Source organism: Cadophora gregata (genome assembly GCF_030347475.1).
Source record: "Cadophora gregata isolate MNR1 chromosome Unknown scaffold_14, whole genome shotgun sequence".
Classification (NCBI taxonomy): domain Eukaryota; kingdom Fungi; phylum Ascomycota; class Leotiomycetes; order Helotiales; family Ploettnerulaceae; genus Cadophora; species Cadophora gregata.
Window position 1 is genome coordinate 1,817,682 of NW_026695937.1, and position 22,178 is coordinate 1,839,859.

General features: G+C 48.1%; 8 protein-coding genes and 1 non-coding gene across 10 annotated transcripts; 4 read left to right on the plus strand and 5 right to left on the minus strand.

The window, feature by feature from the left end:
- The first annotated feature begins 228 nt into the window (after positions 1-228).
- Positions 229-4,013, plus strand: ONS95_004627 (uncharacterized protein). Its single transcript, XM_058497995.1, has 3 exons — positions 229-987; positions 1,035-3,697; positions 3,765-4,013. Exons 1-2 carry the CDS (start codon positions 400-402, stop codon positions 2,319-2,321), a joined length of 1,875 nt encoding a protein of 624 aa, XP_058352726.1. The 5' UTR covers positions 229-399; the 3' UTR covers positions 2,322-3,697; positions 3,765-4,013.
- On the minus strand, positions 2,412-3,212 carry ONS95_004628 (uncharacterized protein; the record flags this gene model as incomplete). The annotated part of the gene is made up of 3 exons (XM_058497996.1): positions 2,412-2,803; positions 2,863-3,100; positions 3,156-3,212. 3 exons carry the CDS (start codon positions 3,210-3,212, stop codon positions 2,412-2,414), a joined length of 687 nt encoding a protein of 228 aa, XP_058352727.1.
- A 392-nt stretch (positions 4,014-4,405) lies between the features above and the next one.
- Positions 4,406-5,823, plus strand: ONS95_004629 (uncharacterized protein). Its single transcript, XM_058497997.1, has 2 exons — positions 4,406-5,241; positions 5,298-5,823. Exons 1-2 carry the CDS (start codon positions 4,732-4,734, stop codon positions 5,736-5,738), a joined length of 951 nt encoding a protein of 316 aa, XP_058352728.1. The 5' UTR covers positions 4,406-4,731; the 3' UTR covers positions 5,739-5,823.
- A 2,039-nt stretch (positions 5,824-7,862) lies between these two features.
- On the plus strand, positions 7,863-8,553 carry ONS95_004630 (uncharacterized protein; the record flags this gene model as incomplete). Its single annotated transcript, XM_058497998.1, has 3 exons — positions 7,863-8,084; positions 8,222-8,384; positions 8,477-8,553. The coding sequence occupies 3 exons, from the start codon at positions 7,863-7,865 to the stop codon at positions 8,551-8,553; spliced, it is 462 nt and encodes a 153-aa protein (XP_058352729.1).
- Positions 8,554-9,417: 864 nt separating this feature from the next.
- Positions 9,418-10,306, minus strand: ONS95_004631 (uncharacterized protein; the record flags this gene model as incomplete). Its single annotated transcript, XM_058497999.1, has 2 exons — positions 9,418-9,776; positions 10,048-10,306. The coding sequence occupies 2 exons, from the start codon at positions 10,304-10,306 to the stop codon at positions 9,418-9,420; spliced, it is 618 nt and encodes a 205-aa protein (XP_058352730.1).
- Positions 10,307-10,637: 331 nt separating this feature from the next.
- ONS95_004632 (uncharacterized protein) lies at positions 10,638-12,163 on the minus strand (the record flags this gene model as incomplete). The annotated part of the gene is made up of 1 exon (XM_058498000.1): positions 10,638-12,163. The coding sequence occupies one exon, from the start codon at positions 12,161-12,163 to the stop codon at positions 10,916-10,918; it is 1,248 nt and encodes a 415-aa protein (XP_058352731.1). The 3' UTR covers positions 10,638-10,915.
- A 771-nt stretch (positions 12,164-12,934) lies between these two features.
- Positions 12,935-13,081, minus strand: ONS95_004633. Its single transcript has one exon. It is a non-coding gene; the product is annotated as a tRNA-Tyr (tRNA).
- A 1,455-nt stretch (positions 13,082-14,536) lies between these two features.
- Positions 14,537-15,654, plus strand: ONS95_004634 (uncharacterized protein). The gene is made up of 5 exons (XM_058498001.1): positions 14,537-14,649; positions 14,705-14,745; positions 14,898-15,235; positions 15,366-15,436; positions 15,520-15,654. The coding sequence occupies exons 3-5, from the start codon at positions 14,971-14,973 to the stop codon at positions 15,532-15,534; spliced, it is 351 nt and encodes a 116-aa protein (XP_058352732.1). The 5' UTR covers positions 14,537-14,649; positions 14,705-14,745; positions 14,898-14,970; the 3' UTR covers positions 15,535-15,654.
- A 1,927-nt stretch (positions 15,655-17,581) lies between these two features.
- ONS95_004635 (uncharacterized protein) lies at positions 17,582-22,128 on the minus strand. 2 transcript variants are annotated; one of them, XM_058498002.1, is made up of 7 exons: positions 21,677-22,128; positions 21,316-21,539; positions 20,961-21,253; positions 20,002-20,917; positions 19,740-19,915; positions 19,260-19,655; positions 17,582-19,155 (listed from the first exon to the last, which is right to left on the minus strand). In XM_058498002.1, the coding sequence occupies exons 1-7, from the start codon at positions 21,755-21,757 to the stop codon at positions 18,038-18,040; spliced, it is 3,204 nt and encodes a 1,067-aa protein (XP_058352733.1). In that variant the 5' UTR covers positions 21,758-22,128; the 3' UTR covers positions 17,582-18,037. The 2 variants fall into 2 exon arrangements, with proteins under 2 accessions (XP_058352733.1, XP_058352734.1); XM_058498003.1 differs by having other exon boundaries at positions 17,979-19,655.
- Positions 22,129-22,178: the final 50 nt, after the last annotated feature.

Consider the following 22,178-nt stretch of genomic DNA (forward strand, 5'->3'; position numbering starts at 1 on the left):
ACATCACCGTTACTGGTGGTGGCATCGCTGTCATTCATACAGACGCCAAACCTGCTCAGGACAATATCATCTTTCACGAGATCTTCCAATCTGAGTTTACTGATGGATTGTTTCGTTAGACATATTATATTTGGATAGTTCATCACCCAGCATAGTCAATAGTTTGACTGTATTACCCACAAGTTTTTCGATCCCCTTTCAAATTTAGCGAAAATGAAGAAAACATCCCCCTAACACTAGCGAGCATCGCCTGATTTGTAGGCTCCCGCAGGAGTGGTTAGTCATTCTAGGCACTGTGCCCTGCTTAGAAATCAACTCGCCAACCTCCAGCCGTCCCAACCACCATAACCCCGCCATCGATCATGCCAGAGAAACACAGCGGCTCCGTATTTCTCAATCATGGATCGACGATTACGAGTCCGTACCGGCTGTATAACGTGTCGAAAGAGACGTGTGAAATGCGACGAAGCCAAACCAGCTTGCGCTCGCTGTCGGGTTGCGAACTTCGAATGTGGTGGATACGACCCTCCACGGTCAGCAGGGGATACCCCGCGCGTGCGATCTTCATCAAGAACATCGCCTCAACATAGCTCCTCCCGTGAAGGTTCTTCGGAGCTGGTGCAGGATCTAGCATGGCGACATACCAATTGGAGAATGGAAGAGTTACCTCTCTATCATCACTTCATCACGACTACAGCGGTTCGGCTATTTCGGAATGACCATATCGAGTTTTGGCGAGATCAGGTGGCTCAGATGTCTTTTGGTGTTGATATCGTGTATGAAGCACTTCTAGCGATTGGAGCGATGCATCGAGCTACTCTTTTGGCTTGCCAGCATCGGGATCTTCAGGGTGCGGCTCAGCTGAAGGTTTTGGGACTGAAATCATATGGAAAGACGTTGCAAATGCTTCCGACTTATTTGGGGAGTAAATCTGTGCCGGATGTTCTGGCAATCATGGCGGTGCTCATGCTTCTTGCATATTTTGAGGTATATTCCACAGCAAGTTGAAGCGCAGTCTTGCTCACATTGCGTAGTGTTTCATGGAGAATCCGAAAGGTGCCTTCGGACATCTCTGGGCTGCAATACAAGTTATGAGGAGATCTGAACAACAGCTTTCGGAGCGAGAAATCTCCAACATGATCCCAGTCTACGATGCAATGCTACGATTAGACTTTCTCGCTCAGAAGGTAGTCCCCTATGCTTGCTCATCCTTCCTTCAATTCTCAGATAGAGCAATTATGGAGCGTCCATTTTGGAATCGATCTGCAATCGAATACTGCGGGATGACTCTCAATGATCGAATAGCCAGTGAAGGCTTCCGTCAGATACAGATTATTTGCGCACACAACACTTTTTCTCGCGTTGTTTGGGGATGTTGGAGTCCTGTCTCCGAACGTCCAAATCGTGCCGAACTGCTGGGTTTCTACTCAGAGATGCAACTTTGGAAAGCGAACTCACCAGGGACGTTTGAGAGCTGTCATGAATTGGAAGTGATACAAGCGCTTGACCCAGAAGACGTTGAAACACACCCCATTCCGCCACCCGTTTGCAGGTTTGCTTGTAATGATGCAGCTCTCAACCTGGCTACCGCGAATTGCTATCTTGGCTGTGCGGTGGCGATGATCAGTACCACAGATCCAGATCCCTGGCCACGAGAACTGGAAGCTTTCAATCTTGTCTACCAAACTCTTTGCATTGGTGCTGGTCTAACAGGGAGAGATAACCAGAACTCGTCGAAACCATACAAGCCTTGCGATGCAGTGAACATGGGAATTTCAACACTTTTGTATCACGGAGCTCGCCGTTGTTATTCAGTAGCATGGCAGCAGTGGATTATTGACACATTGCGGGTGATTGGCCACGAAGGACTATCGAATGGGTTTGCGATGGCCAATACACTGGATGTCATGTGTCAGTTGCAAGCGAAGATGAATCGCAACAACCCGGAACGGCTCGGTGTAAACTCCTATCTCGGTCCGCTACGCAGCAGGTTGATTCCCCTACTAATGCCAGTCTCGGAAGATGGCGAGATACTAGCATTTTACATGAGGTACGGTTACACTGAGCTTGACAACGATGAAGATGCCGTCCAAGTCGTTGCTAAGGCTACCTGGAAACAAGACCCGCAAGGAGTCATGCAAGCTATGAAGGTTGAGATATATGATAGCGTGATATCAGACGACTTGTACTTGCCAATAAGGCCACATGCTTTCGATCTTTTTGACTCCTGGCGGCAGGCAGTACAAGGAGGCTGGCATGGCTATCTGTCCACCAATGTCCGAGAGGGATTTATCGAACCGCCGCAAGATCTCGTTCTCTGAGCATGGGAAATTCAGGCAGGAAATAAACGAGACGTAGTCAATCAGAACTAATATCCTTCGACGGTCATACTCGGTGGTTGGGCACACTCTCTATGCAGCAGGATAAGCCTTAATCTTCTCCAACAGCGCCTCAGCAAACGGCTTCGCACTCGCCGGATTCTGGCCCATCACCAACCTTTTCGTAGTACTAACAACCACATGCGGCTCCCAAGCTTTCTTCGCCTTCTCATAAAGTCCTCCACTCGCTTCATTCAGTGCATTCTCCAAATGAAACGGCATATCCTTCTGTCTATCCACATCAATCTCCTCCTGGCCGCTAAACCCAGTGATCCTCTCTCCGGTCACAAGGAGAGTTCCATCAGGGAGCCTTGCTTTGAGAAGCGCGGCAGTACCATGGCAGACGGTTGAGATGATACGGTCTGCGAGGTAGAATTCTTGGATGAGTTGTGCAGATGTGGGATTGTCGGAGAGGTCGAACATGGCTAGATATTTATCCTCAGCAAGTGTGCTTATCAAAATCAAAAGAAAAAGGTACACTCACGTCCAAACCCGCCAACATAGAGAATAGCAATGAAATCCTTTGCTTTTCCCAGGAATGACTCCAGCTTCTCCGTCTCAAGCCACAGCTTCGATTTCGTAGCTGCGAACTCGACGCAGTATGCGTCCTTTTTGAAGAGTTCGATGGACACCGGATCGAGGATTGTGGCGCCGCCTTTGGGAGATGCCATTACTATGTCGCAGTATGGAGATAGGACTTCGTATGGGTGGGCTAGCTCTGGCTGAATGAATGATTGTGAGACGCATGCGTAGTGAGCTGAGCAATGATGTTCTTACCAGGTACCATCCTGCGGAGTGCGAGGACAAGACAGTCAAAATTCTTGGCTTGGTCATTTTTCCAGAGTGTGTAGTCTGAGCAATGATCTTAACAATAATATCTTCGTGATTGATAAAGACTTTGGAGGTGGGTTTTTCGATGCAGCATGGGCAATGCAAGTGGCGAGTTCGAGATATATATGCATCGTCCTCAGTACAGCCGGCTCCACAAAGCACAGCATCAGCATCAGAGACATCGCATCATATCACCCCCTCATGTCTACTCCATGTCCGATCGATCACATCTTTAGCTCCATTCCTCAATCAATGATTCCGAATCCTCACTTTCTGACAGATCCATTTGCACCACCTATCACCATCTTTCACTCAACAGCCCTTCCCCCCAAACCTTGAACGCATAGGAAACACCGAACATGGGTATCTTGATCTCGATTAGCCAGTATCGGCACTGGTTTACAGGGCCGGCCGATACAGCTCCTCTCATTGGCGCGGAACTAACCGGGAAGCAATTCAGAGACTAGATATGAGTGTTGATAGTATCAGTAAGTGGCACCGAAAAGTGGAGCAGTTATTGACGTGCATGTGCTGAAGCTGACTGCATGATGTGAGCTGCTGTGCTCGCTTAACTCGCTTCGCTCGGAACGAGGTGGAGATGATACCACGGCAAGCGACCAGTTTCTTATTTGTGTAGCAGCTTGGTTCTGGAGCTCCGCGTCTATGTGTGTTTATGTTTTGTCAGGTTTTGGATAACAGGAAAAACTTGGTTCTAGAGGGCCAGTGCAGTGTTCTTTGATAAGCAAAAAAGGGCTATATTTCCGCCACAGAAGGACTGCCATGAACATTCAACCTGTCTCTAACTCACTGCTCATTTACTGTGAAGAGTGTATACTGGACAAGGTATGTGCTTTGTAAGCCTCCGTGCATTTTATTTGTCTTTGTGCTTTGGATCTTTTGGTTTCATTAGGTGGTGTTAGACTGCATGGTTCCTTGAGTCAGCACAATGCAGCCAGCCAAGACTAACAGACAGGCATCAAAGAGTGCCGATGCTTTCATCTAGTATCAAAATAAACAGGAGGGCTCTTTTTCAATTCAAGTCGTGGGGAGGAATCCACAATCTTTGAAAGTGCGCTCCCTCCTCAAAACGGCATCACATCATTCCAGTCACCTGAACTCCATGATCGTCTTCTCATAACTCTACGTAATACTAACAGTACTATTTCATACGTCACTCAAATATTCCCACGATACAAGACCATTGAAACATTAGAAGTAGCATAACATAAGCCATTGAACACTATGGACTCGGTTTTTGGAACAAATCAATAATTTCCTGCTGGGCTCCTTCACAAGCCCAAACTCGTTGCAAAGTGCCGCGCGACAGAAGCACAGCGACTTTTATAACGGTAGTAGTGACCAGGTAGAGTACTCGTTTATCACGCCCAATTAGGAAAGGTCAAGTACTCGGCAGAGTTTTCCGAGAAATAAAGCACGGGTTGACCAATTACGGACCTCACCGCAAAAGCTCCCTTTCAATCTTAAATCTAAGACTGTAGAAAGGATCTGAGTATCTCCAACTATGACTTCTTCCTCACTCACAGTATACGACCCGCTCCTAGTCGCTGCAGAAGCGGATAACGAAATAATACTCCAAGCTATCGACAGCAAAACCTTCCCTCCCCATGCTAATCTCCAAACATGCGAGCCAGAACGATCTACCATTACTGAACACCTCAAATATCTCACCGAAAATTTCTGGTACGATAGCTACCGCGCTCGGACGTGGGGCTACACCATAGTCCGGACCGCCTACCGCCCCGGCGATGACGAGAAATTCAAGCTTGGAATCGAAGTCATCCACAAATTTCTCAGGTTGTGGAGCGATCAAGAATTGAGGTATGCTACTGAGCAGATATACGGCCGAGGTGACCGACTGGGCCTCCGCGGCGATTACGAAATCAAGTATTATCACTGGCCGGAGGGAATGCCTGAGACTGCGAGCTCGGCACCGAACGAGTGTTTCTTAGGCCGATTTGTCAATGATATTGTTGAAGACGAAGAAAACTTAAGTGGTGCTAGCGTGCCTCAGGTAAATCTGTCGTACAGATTTTATACGCTTGAAAAGCCAACTAAGACAGAACACAGGTCACCGAGGCCTTCAAGCAATGGTGCTTGGCACACTGGGACGGGAACCCTTTACATCTCTCAGCTGCTAGTCCTCGATTCCAGTCCTGCATCCTAATGGACGCCGAGACCTTGGATGAACTCCAGACAGCTCATAAAGTGGTTTCAAAACTCCCATCTACGAATAGTCGGGATCTGGGTTTCAAAATAGGTGGACAATTTTGGATCAAGATGGTAGAAAGGTCCCCGCAACCACGGTATCCGAGCGGAACGACTGATTGCTATCGCCTCTTGTTGGGGGATGTCGCGGACTTTTGGTTTCGGAGAGAATGGTCGGATCCGGAAACGACAACTGATCCGATGGTAGGGCAACCGGAGGATGTGTTTTGGTATATTTCGGGTTGTTATGGGAAGAGTGTGTACGACACGATGGTTTGCACGTACCCGGACTTACCTACATGAATTCTCAAATGTTATAGCAGACCACACTTGACTGGTGTTTTCTCTACAAGTAGACTATAGAATCAAATAGAGGCTAAGTCTTGCGAGTTCATGATGCTGATCTCCCTCAGGTTAAATTGATGTTCATTTCCGTTTGCGTAGGAAAGTAGATCTTCCACTTCCAGGCTAGAGGATCTAGCTTAGACCTCCACCAACCATCTCATTACTGTACTCGAATTTCCGAAGGCTTCTCATTATCCATGACCAACGGCCTACGTACCACGCACACGAAGGAAGCAATAAATCACTTCAGCGTGAGGCTACATTCATTTCTTACCGATCCTTCTTCCATCCTGCACAGTCTCGCAACTCATTGGTCGATTAAACGGGGACATGCGTACATCCCGAAGCGAAAACTCCGATTGGACGAATAAACGGCGCCCAGGACAACACACGATGCTGACAGGGACTGGGGTCGAGACGTCAACACAGGTAGGTAAAGATGAAAACTATAATATATCAATTGCGCTTCCCTCCGTAAGAGTATGACGAAAGCCCCTGAGCAACAGGCTTTGTCTTTATATATACGCCAGTCTCCCACCTCACAACACAACCCCCTCGCCTGTCTCCATTCCCCGCCGAAATCGAGATCCAAACTCCCACTCACATCACATCATTCAATATCATTCAGTACCCGTTTCGATTCCGACCTTGATTGTATTTTACCGTCTATGCGATCGCAAGAAATAGAGCCAAAGCCGTTATTGAAAGCATGGGGTCTCTCGTTTGCTGCTATATGCTGCTCGTCTATACTCTTGCTTACTATCTATCTCTTGGTTACACTCAGCAAGGGGTCGCCATCAAGGCCGTCGATTACAAGTACGACCCGAGTCCACTCTCGATCGTTGATGGGTTGAACGGGACGCTTGGTCAACAGTCGAGATTTTCAATATGCTAAGCTGGAGATAGAAGGGAAATTTCTGACTGTTTGCGATCCTGAGTTGAGGGTAGGGGATGTTCAGTCACTCATCTATACCGAAGATCGGGTGAATGGTACTGGGGGTATTGGGGGCTAGTTGCAAAACTGGAGCTGAAAAGAGATTGGCATTGCGGATCATCGAGATCAGCTCTTCTGCTTCTGTCGACGAGCAGAGTTCATGCCATGAAAGTGGGGGGACGATTTTTCCGAGGAAGCTTCAGCATGATGTGTCGAAATGGACTTGAGGGAGAGGATGAACTCACTATTTTTTAGGCATTGGTTTTGCTGGCGTTTGTAGAAGAGGCGGACTGGTGCATTGTTGAGAATGACCTAGCCTTCGGGTTCATGTCGTTTGTTATGTTAGGTCCATACGCATGGGCTGTCTCTGGAGCTGGCGATGATGAGTCTCAGTCTGATCATTTTCAAGAGTTTCAAATGCTGCAAGCTGTCTTGGCTGGTCTCCAAGATATGTGACTCTCCTCCAAATTCACGATGAGATGCAGGCAATTTTCCGGATGCTGGCTAAGAAGTCATTTCAATATGCTCTACTCGGTAATTATGTCTGGGAATTGGACCAAGATATTCTGTTTTGAGATTCTCTTAGTCGTTTATTCCATGAGTTCCAACAGCACTTGAAATTTTAGTCGCGTTGAAGTGATGGCTATTATTTCCAATCCAGACCATTTAGCTGTTTGCACCCCACTCTACAGGGGCTGGGACCTGAAATTTAGCGGCCTGTTATCTCCATTGGCGCCAGATCCCAGCGGTCCATGCCTGTATCTAGCTTGAGTTTAGGGCTCCAATGCGCAAAACGAACCCTGTGGCAGCCTACCACCACCCGTTCCACTTTTCGGCATATTCCCTGTGACCAATCTGACTTTGGGCTTATATGATTCAAGAATGCTAAGTTTGGACGACGTTATTCTAAAATGCTGAATGTTGGAGATAACGCAACTGCCCATTCATAAATACACGCCCTCGCGCTGATGACGTCATAAAAGCACAATTTTACCCCTCCATATTTTCATTTCTCTACCCCTCCTTCTCTTCCCCTCCCCTTGACTTCATCAACACCAACAACATTACAAACTCAACATCACCACCAAAACAGACAAACACAACACCAATCCCCCTCCACCAAATCAAATCACTCCTCCACCAACACAATGGCCTCCCGCATCCCCACCTCCACTACCGTCACGGAATCCGCCGTCGTCTCCGCAACATTCAGCCATGTCTGGCACATGATCAAGCTCGAGAACTTCGCTGACTTCTGGTCTGCTCTGGAGAAGAGCGAGACCGTCAAGGGCGTTTCGCCAGATACTGATGTGGTGAAGTGGACTTTTAAGGATGGGCAGGTGTTGGAGGTTAAGCAGGAGGAGCATTCTGTGAGTTTTAGCACTGCACTCTCCTTTACCAAGTGTTTACTTCACCTTGATATATATCCTTGAGGTGGTATTGAAAAGGACTTTGTTGGATGGGTTGGGTGTGCACTGAGATGAATTTTGCTGATATGGCTTCAAAGTCCATCGACCACTATATCACCTACTCGGTCATCACCGCTCAACCTCAACTCACCTACTCTTCTGTCCTGAGCACTATCCGCTGCTTCCCAATCACTTCGGGTCGTCATGAAGGCCAGAGTTTCGTTCAATGGACTGCTCACTTTTCTAGTGATGCTGATGCCGGTATGCCTTTTCTCTGTTCTCCCCACCCGCCCCGCTTCCTCATACGCCTCTTGAGTCTCAACTGGGAAAAGGATGAAGCTGACCGGAAGTAGGCGTCATCGAGGATGCCAAGTTCAAGCGTCGCGAGGCATTGGCCGATCTTGCCAATGCTGTCAAGAACGCCAAGTAAGGGGTTGGAGTGTTGACTCGCTGGTATGGACTTGCATGGCTTATTGCTTGATGGGTTCTTGGACTTGAGGATTTTCACGGGATGATAATCAGTTGTACCAAAGAAAAGCATTGATATTCAGCTGAAATATGCTCTTTGAGGCATGAAGTTATTCTCTCAAGGCAGTGGAAGTGATGAGCATGAAGTATTCGCATCTGTTCTTACTGTACCACTCAAGTCGGTATCCTACAGTCCGAACAAAATCTCCCTCACTTCGAAATTTGTTGTACATTCATACATAGAGTACTTCTCTCCTGACTCGCCCTCTTGCCTCTTTCCCTTCCCCACTTCTCCCTTCCCTGAATCACTCAACCTGACCCAATCTTGCAACAACAAGCAAATGCTCACTCGCCCCCACCACACACTCATCCCCCGCAAACCTCACCAAAACATCCATCCAAGCATTCCACTCCTCCTCTTCCAACCCATTCAATTTCCCCGCTATGTCTGCACCAAGGAAACTCTCGCAAGCGACGATTTTCTGTATTTCCAATCCTAGGGAGTTCTCCCCGGTATTCTCTACCCTGGCTTCCGACGAGGATTGCGCTTGTGCCTGTGTGAAGTGCGGAGGAGGAATTTCAACCTTCGAAAATAACCCCTCAATCTCACCAGGATGTAAATGATAACTCACAACCCCCTCATCCCTCCTCCTCGTATACCTCCGCTTCTTACTCCCACCATCATCTCCTCCACCCTCACCCTCGCCCTCTCCCTTTCCCTTTCCCTCACCATCTCCACCCCAAAAACCATCCCCAAGCCCAAGATAACCCCCATAAAACTCCCTCTCCCTACTTAATCGTCCTGGATCATTCCTCGCAACACCCCTCAAATGGCCAAACGTCGTGAGGAATGCTGCGAATAAGACACCACCCTCCTTCTCTCCCTCCTCTCCATCCTCAACACTACCTGAAGGGGTTTGAGAAGTTTCCCCGCATCTCTCAGCGCTGCTACCCTCTCCTCCTCTTGAAGTAAATGATACAAAGGCCCGAGGAGAAGAACGGCGTCAAACGTTCCGATTTGAGAAAGTAGAGCGGGACAGGTCTCGAAAAGTGCAGAGGCATCGGCGTGGTAGATACCATCTAGAACTACGCCCGAGTCTTGGGCATGTTGGGCTGCGAGGTCGAGTTCGGAGTGTGAGATGTCGAGGAGTGTGATTTGGTGGCCTAGTTTGGCGAGTTGAACGGCTGGAGATGAAAGGAGGGGAATGTTAGTTAGTTATTCATCGTTATGGACATACGGACTTTATGCACACTACGCATGCATACAGCACGAGAGAGAAGCAAGGATACCAAGGAAAGAAGTTTGTTACACAAGTTCACACCAGGGAACATGAGCGTAATTTCTGTATTCTCCTTCAGAGCAGAAACAAAACAGAATGTAACAGATCATATCTGAATAAGGACAAAGATAGATAATCAGATTGTAAGAACACACAAAAGAATAGAGAGAACATACCATATCGTCCCGTCCCTCCGCCTATATCAGCTATTTTCAATCCTTGTCCTTCCTTGCTTTTTGGGAGATGCGCAAGTATAGTGCGGAGAGAGATCTCGAATTCGACGCGGTTGGTTATCAGGCGGGAGTGTTCCGTGGTGGAGATGCTGTTGTAGTATTTCGCCACGCCAGAGTTCTGAGACGGGTTTACCGATGTGAATTTCGGAATAGATTGTGAGGGCTGAGTGATCGGTGAAGTGGTGGACATGTCTTGGCTCATGGGTATATTGCCGAAGTTTCCGTAATTGATTTGGTACGAAATACAATTTCGATGTTTGGGGTAGATTAGAGCGATTTGTAAATAGTTGTTGAGCTGAGCGCTTGGAAAAGTAGATTTTGAGCAAGAGATGGAATATTTAACAGGAAATGGAATTTAAGCTCCAAATGGCGGCAGCTCGAGGAAGCGATTGGAGTCTTACATTCACTTAGATAGTTGTAACTTTGCCATGCGGTATTTTTCGCGTGCGCGAATTTTGTTTGTGGTTGAAGAACAGTATCAGGCGGAATGGAAGTCGTCCCGTCTTACGTGAAAGGCTGCGGGAATAATCTTAGTCAAGTTTAGTGAAGATCGTAAATGATCGTTTCTGGCATTTTTCAAGTGACTGGAACCGACCAGCGAAAGAAATGCATGGCATTCGCTCAGTGCTTGAAAATTCGGTAGCAGATGCTACATACGATAAGTGTATGTAGCCTTTGGATTGAGTCCAAACACCATGCTTGCCAAGCAATTCAACCACGATTAACTATACCAAAATCCGTGCATAATAATATCCCGCTCCCAAAGCTCCAAATAATGCTACAATCCAACCTTAAAGTCCAACACCAATACTTAAACAGTCTTCCCAACCGGCTCAGTAACCAACCTCACCAGCCTAACCACCGGCCTCCTGAACTCGCTCTTCTCCGTAGGTTCCATGGAAACGAATTCTGCTTTCCTTACAGTTCCAAACTCTTCGTCCCCTTCGACATCCACGTCGTTCTCAATGACATCAAAGACCTTGTTCAAAAACCTCGCCACGTCCTTGACTTCCCTGTATCCCTCGTTGGCGCCTGCAACTGCATCTCCCTCAACTTCCCCCGCACCCTCCCCCTTCGATTTCAAATCAGAAATGTTCAAATCCAAATCCAAATCCAAATCCAAATCCAAATCCACAAACCTCATCTCCACACTCCCCGCCAAATTTTCGCTCACCACCCTCTCTCTAAACATCTCCAAATTATCGCTCTCCTTCAGTATCCCCTTCCTCGACTCCCTACCATCATAAACCAATACTTCCCCCACCCCATTCAGCACCCAACACCTCCTCCTACAATAATCCCTTAGATTCTCTCTCCAGAAACAGCCCGAGACATCAATTGCGATGGATTGATGACCGAGAAATGAGATCCGAGTCGTGAAGTCGGAGAAGGATACTAGGTTCCAGAAACCGCGGGGGATGAGCGTGTCAATTTGGTAGTTGAGGAATAGTGTTGGGGGGAGGGTGGCTGTGATGATGGATTGGGTGGAATCTTCGCTCTCAATTTCCATACGAGGTTGAACCTCTGCATATCTTTTGCCGCTCCCTTCCCCTTTTCGCTTTCTTTTCCCTCTCCCTTTCCCTCCATCCTCACTCTCAAACTCACCCACAACCTCAACCTCACTCCCCACCTCTCTTCCCCTCTCACACCCGCTTCCACTCCCACTCCCTAAATCACCCCCTCCCCTTTTCGCAACAGAAACACTCATCACACTCTCAAACTCCCTCCCCACCACAGCCAAACACTCCCTCCTCGCATCCTTCGACACAGACAATAATACCGGGGCGACTGAAGCGCTCGCTGATAGTAAGGAGCTGTATTGCTGGATGTAGAAGATTGTGTTGGAGTGAGAGCACCTTTTCCAGGATGTCCAGATGTCGATGTTGCGGGGGGCGAGATGGGTGCAGTGGTGGAGGATTTTGAGTTGGAGTTCGGTGGGGAGGCGGGGGAAGAGGGGGAAGGTGGTTAGGGGGAGGGGTTGGGGTTGGGGCTGAGGGAGGGATGGAGATTGGGTCGAGGGGATGGAGGAGGAGGGTGAGAATATTGGTGATGGTCTCATGGCTGGTGGAGTGGTGGAGTGGTGGAGTGGTGTTGTGCTGTACATACCTAGGTATGTGTGGCTGTTGTGGAGTAGGTACTGAAGCGATGAGATGAGGTCAGGAGTGAGGTCGTGTGATGTCACGTGGTGGGTTCGTGAATCATCACATTCAGAATGTGAATGTGAATGAAGCCTGTGATGAATTTCATAGGGGGAAATCAAAGGTTTGGTAGAGCATTAGTGCAAGGCGATACTCAGTAGCATTAGACGGCTTGGAAGTGCTTGTAGAGGAAGGCTCGATGCTAGATAGTTACCAGCTAGCGTCACATTGACAACTGAGAACGGCGGCCAGATCAGCTACAGCAATAAAAGACCAAAATAAATGATACAACCTAGGCAGAGGTACACTTTATAAGAATTTGATGATTCTGGTCAAATATTTGACGAGAGATCTAAGTTGGGCAACAGGAGTGTCACTCGCTCGATATCGGCTAGCATTCCAGAGGAGCATGCGAATCAAGAGAACAAGTCAACTTTTCTTTCAATGTCTACCTGGTAATGCTTTCACAGGAAAAGTATGAACAGATTGAAGTCTTCTGAGATAGATAAAAGCTGTTTTGGGCTTCTAATCCCAAAGTGTATGATCTGCCCTAACGACCCACATATTCATTCATCACACAAAGACGTCTCGCTTACCTTCTTTGAATGACTCTTCGCTGTTCTCCATGTCAATCAATCCCCTTCTAACTCGCATACAAATGAATGAACAAAAAAAAAGCAAAAAATGATTTGTCCCTCAGGCGCGAGTCGAACCTATACAACTGTTAACAGCTGTCTGAGAGAAAGTATTTCATAGTTGGATGCACTTACGCGCGACATTCGGATGAAACTGAATAACCATTACAGTCCGACGCCATAAACCAACTAGACGACCGAGGGTTGATCTTGAATTATGATATTTCAAGAGGTCTTGAGTGAGGCGAATCACTCGTGATTTGTGATTGGTTTTGCTTATTTAGTTAACTATAGGAGGTAGTGGAAGGGAAATTTTTGGGGATGGGAAAGGTGGAGATTGTTGTGGGTTTCGCTTGGAGCAGGATGAAACTGGAGCCACTCCACTCTCCGGTCCATACGATGAGCTGCAATGTATAAATATTATATTCCCAGGGATACATCTATATTTTAAAACTTCAACTCTTGGAAAGAGCTCGGTCTTCATTTATGATCTAACATCACTCTTTCTTGTTCTGCTCGGTACTGAGTAAGGCATGGAGAGAAAGCTGGCTCCCAATCGCCCTCCCTGCCCTTACCAATCAGACGACCAACAGCCTTGGAGATCTAGCTGCAGGTTTTGAGCCCACACACGCCTCACTTTTATCATCCGTAGACACCCAGAGGCAAGCGAATATTGTAAACAATGACTCAGAGACTTCTGAGCGTTGGGTCGGGACTTTCTATACTATACTGGTCTTTGAACTTGGCGGGGCAATCAGTACCCCGCGCTAGCAGTTCCAGCTCTGAGGTTGGCGTGAACAACCCTGCTTACACTGCCCATGCCCTCAGCCGCCCTAGAAGTTATTCAAAGCAAAATACAACACATTATTACTAACATTCCCGATACCGAATCACCGAATTACATCCATCCATCCATCTATCAGATTCCCTGCAGTCAAATCACTCCACAACCTAAGAATCCCGTCGCTGTTTTGAACCCCGCGTGCAAACAGCGCAAACATCAAAAGTGGGGACCTCCGTATCAACATTTTAACCGCATCCAGGCAAAACTTCCTTCACAACATCCTTATCGCGGCCGCTACAATAGCCCAGGGACATGGGCTTCTCCAATACTATGAGGGCCTGGCTGCAGATGCGTATCTCGATTTGAGACTATTCGAGGGCTGTGTTACGTGCGTATCTAGCCATCCCTTGATGGCTAAGAGTGAGCATGGTAAGCTGGAGGTAAGTTACAGAGGCAAGTACTGGTCTGGAGAAAGGCAGTAGCCTATGCAAGAACTTCTTGTATACAACAGTGATCTTGTATTGGATGATACAGATGCCAAGTTATAGAGCTCTAATCTGCAGGGCTCCCAAATACGAAACCGCGAAGTACAATAGCTCCTATCGGCGGGGAGGCCGCCCGATACCTCTCCAATCTACTGGCACGATACCTCGCACCCCACGTATCGACCGAACTAGGACAACCAGTTCTTGCATTGCATATCCCTCCAGCGACAGAGCATTACATACCAGGACCATGGAGTAGAGCCGGGCACAACCTACAAGAGTGGACAGCCAGAACCCCGACCCGACAAGGCCAACCAGTCACCTCCCACCCCTCCCTCCCAAAACAGCAATACAGTCCAGCTCCTCAACATGCGGCTCTCGAATGAGGGGTTGTCTTGCTATAGAGGGGTAGTCATCATGTTCTTGCTGACGGCAGACGTGTAAGAGGTAGCTATATAAGTGGCAGTGGTAGCTGGTCGTATCTGGAAGGGAAAGATTTCCTGGTCTGTATATCTACAGCCTCTTTCTATCTTGCACGATTCAGATTGCGATTGATAGCGATCACGGCGAAGACCAAAAGTGGTACTCTTGATAAACTGGTATGTATAATTCTCTCTGCCCTGTGCACCTCTCCCCTCGATTCTATTTCAAGTCTGCTCTATTCAATTGCATTACCTCCACGAACTCCCTACCACACCATCCATAGACTCCTCCACCCTCCCTCCAAAGCTAACATGGGCTCCCTCCTCAGCAAAACCAAAGCCAAATCCTCCTCCTCCCCTTCCAAACCCACCACCACCACCACCACCTCAAACGAACCCAAAATGTCCGCCTTCACACACCTAGCCGGCGCCCAAACATCCTTCAAACCTCCCTTGATCGCAAATGAGAACGCCTACCTCGGTGACGTAGCCACATCCACAGACGCAACAGCCCCCATCTCAGCAGGTTTCTACAGATTGGAGAAGGGCACGCCGCTGGTCTACGAGTATACGTATCATGAGATGAAGATCATTGTTGATGGGGAGTTTGATATCAGTGATGAGACGGGCCAGAAGGTGCATGCTGTTAAGGGGGATGTATTTTATTGTGAGTGGAATTTTTGTGCTGTGGTCTTGGTTTGTTTGGAGGGAGAGTAGGAGGGAGATAATTGGATTGAATGGTAGTGGATGGGTGTGGTGGTTTCCATGATTGAGGACTCTGAACTGACAACATACAGTCCCAAAAGGGAGCAAAATCACATTCACAACCGAATCTTTCGGATTAGGATTCTTCGTTGGACAGAGAAAGGTACACATCCCTTCCCTTTCCACTTCCCCTTCCCATTCGACACCTTCCCTTCCCGAACCGTAGCTAATTGGCTTTTTCTCCAGGAGGGAACCGCATAAACACAAGGTAAACATTGCCATAAACGAGATGGAAAGAAACTACGGACTGGGGAAAGAAGCCAGATATCACTTTTATATCGCGGGACTAGGTCTGGTAATTAATGAATATACGAATCTTCATCCACATCCTGCACCGTGTCTCTCTCCTATCCCAGCAATTGCTCTTTCTCTTACTCTTGCTCCCACTCTCTTATTTTCCTTCGCACCTCCGCACCACAACACCATCCCTACTTTTCCCGTCTTATCTGCTCTAGTACGTACCAAAGTACTGGATACTCTATTCCTACCTCGATACTTACTACCTTGCTATTACCACACGAGCGAGGCTCCACTCCTCCTCCACTTTCAACTCTTGCCCTTCATAAGGGACCGACAGCTACCTAGCCGCTACTCGAGCAAGTACAGTCATTAACGAGTCGGGTTGTTGATTGATTTATTGATTTATTTGATTTATTGATAGATCAATTGTGCGGAACCATAGAGGGCGCGCCCAGTAAGTTAAGATGGAGCTGAGCTCACTGTTTTTTTATTTCCTTTGAGGTGAGGTGAGGTGAGGTGACTTCAATTTTTCTATTCTCGTTATGTTAGCCAGTTCAGTTGGTAATTGCCAGCACTGGGTGGTGTTGATGTTGATGTTGATGGATGGTACTGCATCCCCCGCCCCCGCTTTGGCTACTAGGTTCTTTTGTTCTGTGGCTGTAGAGTTGGAGTTGGTGTTTTGATTTTGATCGAGGTCTGGATTTGGGCTTCGTAAAGGACGATTGGAGGAGGAGGGGGGTTAGGGAAGGTGTTGAGCCGGATTGGGTTGGATCGAAGTGGTTCGCTGAGCCTGCCCTGGCCTGGACATAGATCAATGAGTATAAGAACCGCGGTCTGATTCTAGTCTCCTCTATCTCCTTAATTCCTTTTCCGAGCGCGGTTCCGGTCTGTTCGCCTTCCTGTATATCTTACCTTACACATATATATCAATCCCTAGCCATGATGTTGCGCAATGTTGGATTTAGTTTTCATCTTCTCAACAGCTCAACTAACTAACTAACCACCGGCTTCTTTCTTACCTCAAAAAGTGAAATTAAAGAACTCCTTCTATATCCTTTTCACGATCCACGATACATAATACAATTACAGCTCATATATATCTCTTTTCCTGATACTCATCCACATCTACATTTCTCATCCTCATCTCCAAACTTGTAATTGCAATATCACAACACTGTGTTTCAATATCACTCTCACTCTCACTCTCACAAACATACCCTCCCTCAAACCTATCCTAGAAGAAGAAAATATAACTCAAAGCAGCCTCTGGATATTCCATCTTCTCTATCCCCAAAATTACTTGTAACTATTCATATATCCATATCTCTATCTCTCCCCCTCTCTCTCTCTCTCTCTATCTCAGTCCTGAAGTTCTTTCCTTCTGCACAATCTCAACCCAGACCCCAAGCCCAAGCTAGGTGTTTGTTTTGGGTCTTAGTATCTCACAAAAACAAACCTCGCCCAAAAATCATAATCAGAATTCTTGGTTCTTCCCCTTCCCCTTCCCCTTCCCCTTTCCCTTCCACTTCCTCTTTCTCTTTCTCTTTCTCTTTCTCACACACTTATCTACGTATCCTCTGTAAATATGCTCTGTAAGTATCTACCTAAGAAAAGTACCTATCTATACTTACATCCTATTCCATCCCATCCCATCCCATCCTGTCCTGTCCTCTCCCATCCAGTCCTTCTCTCCCTCCCCTTTCCTCCCTAGCCACGCCAAATAAGAAGAAGAAGAATCATCAATTTCATTTCATCTACATCCTCTTTATCTATTTATTTCATCCCTTTTTTTTTTTTTTTTAAAAAAAAAAAAATTAACATAATCGTAGCGAGAGCGATTTTAGGAAGCCCACCGCTGGTCAGCTGACGATTACACTCCCTCTCTCTCTCTCGCCTCTCTCTCTCGCCTCTCTCTCTCGCCTCTCTCTCTCTAAGTAAGAGGAGTGATACAGGTATTGAAAAAGGTTATTTTCCCTTTTCGTTTAATTTCATTTTGTTCCATTCCATTCCGTGGTGTATTGCAATCAGTGCTGTATTGTAATTGCTACCTACCCTGGGATATCATCTCATCTCATCTCATCTCATCTCCTATTATACTATGTACACAAGTAGGTAGATTGCAGAAGGTAAATGTAAATCTCGCTTATTCCAACGCCTCCAGGCCAAGCAGAACTAGGCTGGATTGAAATCAAATCAAAATCAGAACAAATCAAATCAAATCAAGTCGCCGAAACTAAACCGCTCGCTAAAATCGCTCAGTTTCGCTTATTACTCAACTATCTCGTACGTACGTACTTTGGATCATGTCATGTCATGTCATGATATCGTGTCTTCTCCCTCCTATATGTGACATCTCTCCCTTCATACCTTCGCTTGCCCTCCCCCTACTCTCTCTTCAGCACTTCTCTTCACAACAACAACAACAAGTATTTACAGCCCACTCACGCAAAACCAAAACCAAAAATCAAAACCTCACCCTCTCCCCCCTCTCCAAACACCACTCCTCCACCACACCCCCCTCCAACTCACACCTAACCTGCCCCGTCCTCTCATCCAACCACGCCTCCTCCTCTCTACACTCGACTCCACTCCCACTCCCACTCCCTCCTCCTCCTCCTACCCCTCCCCCACCATCACCATTACAATGCCTAACCTCCTGCCCACTCACCCCACCACCACCCCCCAACCCCACCCCATCCCTCGGGATCCAAATCCTGGGGGTCCTCTTCCGCATCGCCGGCGGAGAATACGCATCCTTCAACACCTCCGCCGTATACGCATCCTGGATCTCCTCCCCCGTCGAGGCGACATCCTCTGGGATCTGACTGCGGAGGATATGATAATCGGCGAAGATTTCCGGGTGGAGGAAGGCGAGGAGGAAGTTTGGTTTAGTCGTGGGTGGAGGTGTGATCCAGTAAGTCCAGAAGTCGAGATGGGAAATTAGGGAGGGGAGCGGGGAGGAGTGGTATGCTTTTGAGAGGTGGGAGCGGAGGGTGCGGTGGGAGAGGGTGATGATGCGGGAGGTGCCTTCTGGTGCGCCTGGGAGGGAGCGGGAGGTTTGGTCGCCGTGGGAGGGGGACGAGTTTGGTTGCGAAGGGTCGAAATCCGAGTCGTATCCTGTATCGGCAGGGTGGTGATGTGTATCTGCGTCTTCGAGTTTTGCTTCCTCGTCACCGTCGTGCATGGGATCATTCATATCACTGAACACTTCCGCTAAGAAAGGCGGATTCCCCATCCTCCTCAACTCCTCTTCCACCGCCAGCGTCCGGGGTAGATTGAACAACAAAGGGCTTAACGCCGCGTTCAAACTTACGTGCACGAGCGTGGTGAAGATGACTAGTCCGAATGTCACAACCAGAGGTCCATATGCGCCTTTTAGACCGAAGAGTCCGACCATGCAGATTTCGGCGAGGTAGACGCCTGTGAGAGTTTGTTTGAGAGCTCGCGGGTAGAATATTCCTCTTGAGTCCGGGGAGGAGGAGTAGAGGTAGAGGAGGTTGTATTTGTAGGTTAGGTAGACGAGGGAGAGACAGAGGGTGGCGACGCCGAGGATTAGGGGGGCGATGAGGGAGTATGTTATTGCTGTGGGGTGGTTAGCTGGGTACTTATGATTGCATTTCTTTGCAAGAGACCGAGATTTACAGCACAATCGATGTTGGGACAAGGGGAAAAGTAAATAGACGAACCAATTACCCCCATATTAGTAAACATCGGAAACACACTCCCCCAATGAATCTTCCTCAAACGATGATACCTCCTCGCTATAATCCTCGGTCGTCCCCCCGCCCACCGCAACAACTGATGTCTAATCAATCCACCCAGATGCACGATCCTAGTCGCACTCATTGCCAGACCCTGCAGGATGAAATAGCTGATGTAGAAATTACTCGCTTTTGGTAAAGCCGTGGAGAGCAGTTTGCGGACTCCCATTGGGTTCTTGATTAGATCTGTGAAGGCTGAGGCGACGGTCGAGGTGAGTGTTGTGACGAGGAAGACTTGTAGGACTTGGAAGAGGAAGTAGGAGTTCTGGACGAAGAGTTCGATTCGGGATTGGGTTGCTACGCCGGCTTGACGAGCGCAGGCTGCTAAGAGTTAGAAGTGGATCAATAGAGGTGAGAATTTATAAAAGTGAGACAAGAATTGGGTTTTCAAGTAAATAGGCTTACCTCTCATTATCATTGGAACAATGGCCATGAGCATTGAGAGAGCTACAGCGGGGAGAAGTCCTTGAATAAGACCAAGTACGACTTTTGGCAGGTCATTAATCCATGCTAGGAAAGTTAATTTTTCAGTGATATCCTTGATATTGGATACCATGCCAACAATAGCAGCTGGAATGGCCCTAGACGTCATGTCAGTACCATTCTCCGCCGGCAGGTAGACGATTATTCGGAATCTCTTTTCCCAAGCTCTCGCGAAAAGACTCACCAAAAGATAACCATCGCAACTACAAACCCCTGTATCACAAACCTCCTAATAATCCTCTGCCACCACGGGAAATACATACTATCCCACACAATCTCCTCTGGCACAATCCCCACAATCTCCGCCTGCATATGATTCGCCCTATGGTGCGCCAGCGTCTGATACGCAATCTGGGCATCGCTCTGCGTCTGGAACTCCACAAACGCAGCTGGAATCGGTCGCGGTTTCCCCTTCCTGTATTCCCTTCTCAGCTTGTTGATTTCCGGAGCTAATTTCTTGAGTTGGTTGCGCGTCCATTTTATGGTGTCGACTCGGCGGCCGTAGTTGGCGATGGGTCGGTGGGAGGGCCGCTGGCTGGCGGGGATCCATTGTGCGGCGAAGGAGCCGTTGATGTCGGGTGGAGGGGAGTAGGTGAAAGGTGCTGAGTTGGTGGGGAAAGACGAGGTGGATGTTGGGCTGGTGATTGCGTCGGGGGACTGAGGTTGGTTTGAAGAGGTGGGAGATCTGCTCCGGACCGAGATATCCACTGTTTTCGGTTCGGTCTTCTCGCCTGATCCTCTAGGTGATGGTGTCTGTGACAAAACTTCGATATTTGGATGGCCATTCTTGACGGCTTTTTTGTATGCGGCTGTTGCTTTCTTGATGAGTTCAATCTCGGCTCTTTCCAGTCGATCAGCCGTCTGTTCTCTCTCCTTGACGAGATCGTCGAGATCATCTGTGTCTCTTGGGATCCAGATATTCTTCACGCTTTCGCCAAAGATGCGACGGAGTTTCTTCTCGTCGAGAACTTGGTTCGGAACGCATGTGAAGAGGACGGTTCGGGAAGAGAGGCGATTGGCGTAGTGGGGTGAGAGAAGGTATGCTTGTCGGAGGTTGATAAAGTAGACTGATTCTCTAGCGACCAGGTATAGAATAAATCCTGGTTTGTTAGCCTACTTTCTTCAGCATCAGATCCAACTTACCAAAATACACCCAACCAACCATAGCATGTGCCCACAACCAACTCGTATGTTTCACATTTCCAAACGTCAACATATCCAACTCCTTAGTCCCTCCCCCACCATAAACATGAATCGGGAACAGAACCGGCCAAGTAACACAGCATCCCACTATGCAAATAACAGTAAGCATCTTGATATACCGCAGAAACAAGAACCCATCCAGCGAGGCATGATTCAGAATCTCAATATCAGGCGTCTTCCAAAACGGGATTATCCAATTGAACCATCCATCCGGTAGAGCTTTCGAGCGTTCACTATTCATTCCCGTCAGCCATGCCATTCAACTCCGGGATCAATTTGTAGGGCAGAAACATACTGCGGCGCAAGACTGCTCAGAAACGTCCGGGGATAATACACCCTGGGGAAGAACTTCCTCCCCACAATGAACAAGGACAGACATATCGCCGCATACACCAGGACCGGGACGAGCGTCGAGAACAGCGCCGCGAAGGAAGCGGAGTTGGTTGGCTCGACTAGCTTCTTGACGTTCGTCGCAGTGGAATTGTCGCGCGCGGAGCCGACTCGAGGATCTGATGCGTTCTGGGAGGCAAAGAGGAGATGTCAGCGTTGGGGTTGGAGTTGGAGTTTGGATGAACTGGTTGACTCTCTCGCCCCGCCGAATTCAATGGAACGGAAGAACTAAAATCAGGCAGGTATGTGAGATAAGGTACACTCACCAGGCCAAGCTCCCGCCTCAGTAACCCCACGACCCCATCCAGCACGGTATCGGGACCGGTCATTGCAGTGGGGTCGAGCATGCAGATGCAGCGATTATTATTGAAAATATAAACGGCATGATTGAAGATATGTCGAGGAGTGGAGTGGAGTAGAGAAGGAGAAGCTACTGACGCCTCCTCGAACTTGGAGGTGGATGTGGATGGGGAGGTGGAGGTGCAGCCGTTCTCTAGCTTCGGGTGGGCCGCCCCAGACCGCGAACCCAACAACGGGCTTGATGGTCTGGAGCTGAGATGGACAGGGGCTGTTTGCAGGGCTGTGATTGGTTTGTACAGGGCTGTGGGCACTGGGTTCAGGGATGAACGATCTATCGAATAATCGATTGCCAGCCTCTTGGAGTCTTGGGCGGGTTGACAATAATGGCGATTGGATATGATAGCGGGTAGTGTTGCAGCTTTCGCTTACAGTAGCGATTTTTACTGTACTGCACTACTGCACTGCAGC

Bases quoted from the DNA above. Each gene is read 5' to 3' on its own strand.
- ONS95_004627 (XM_058497995.1), top strand. From the start codon at position 400: ATGGATCGACGATTACGAGTCCGTACCGGCTGTATAACGTGTCGAAAG. The intron at 988-1,034 runs GTATATTCCACA...CACATTGCGTAG, and splicing joins TGCTTCTTGCATATTTTGAG to TGTTTCATGGAGAATCCGAA.
- ONS95_004629 (XM_058497997.1), top strand. From the start codon at position 4,732: ATGACTTCTTCCTCACTCACAGTATACGACCCGCTCCTAGTCGCTGCA. The intron at 5,242-5,297 runs GTAAATCTGTCG...GACAGAACACAG, and splicing joins GTGGTGCTAGCGTGCCTCAG to GTCACCGAGGCCTTCAAGCA.
- ONS95_004634 (XM_058498001.1), top strand. From the start codon at position 14,971: ATGTCCGCCTTCACACACCTAGCCGGCGCCCAAACATCCTTCAAACCT. The intron at 15,236-15,365 runs GTGAGTGGAATT...GACAACATACAG, and splicing joins TAAGGGGGATGTATTTTATT to TCCCAAAAGGGAGCAAAATC.
- ONS95_004635 (XM_058498002.1), bottom strand. From the start codon at position 21,757: ATGCTCGACCCCACTGCAATGACCGGTCCCGATACCGTGCTGGATGGG. The intron at 19,916-20,001 runs GTGAGTCTTTTC...CATGACGTCTAG, and splicing joins GTTGCGATGGTTATCTTTTG to GGCCATTCCAGCTGCTATTG. The intron at 19,656-19,739 runs GTAAGCCTATTT...AACTCTTAGCAG, and splicing joins TGTTCCAATGATAATGAGAG to CCTGCGCTCGTCAAGCCGGC.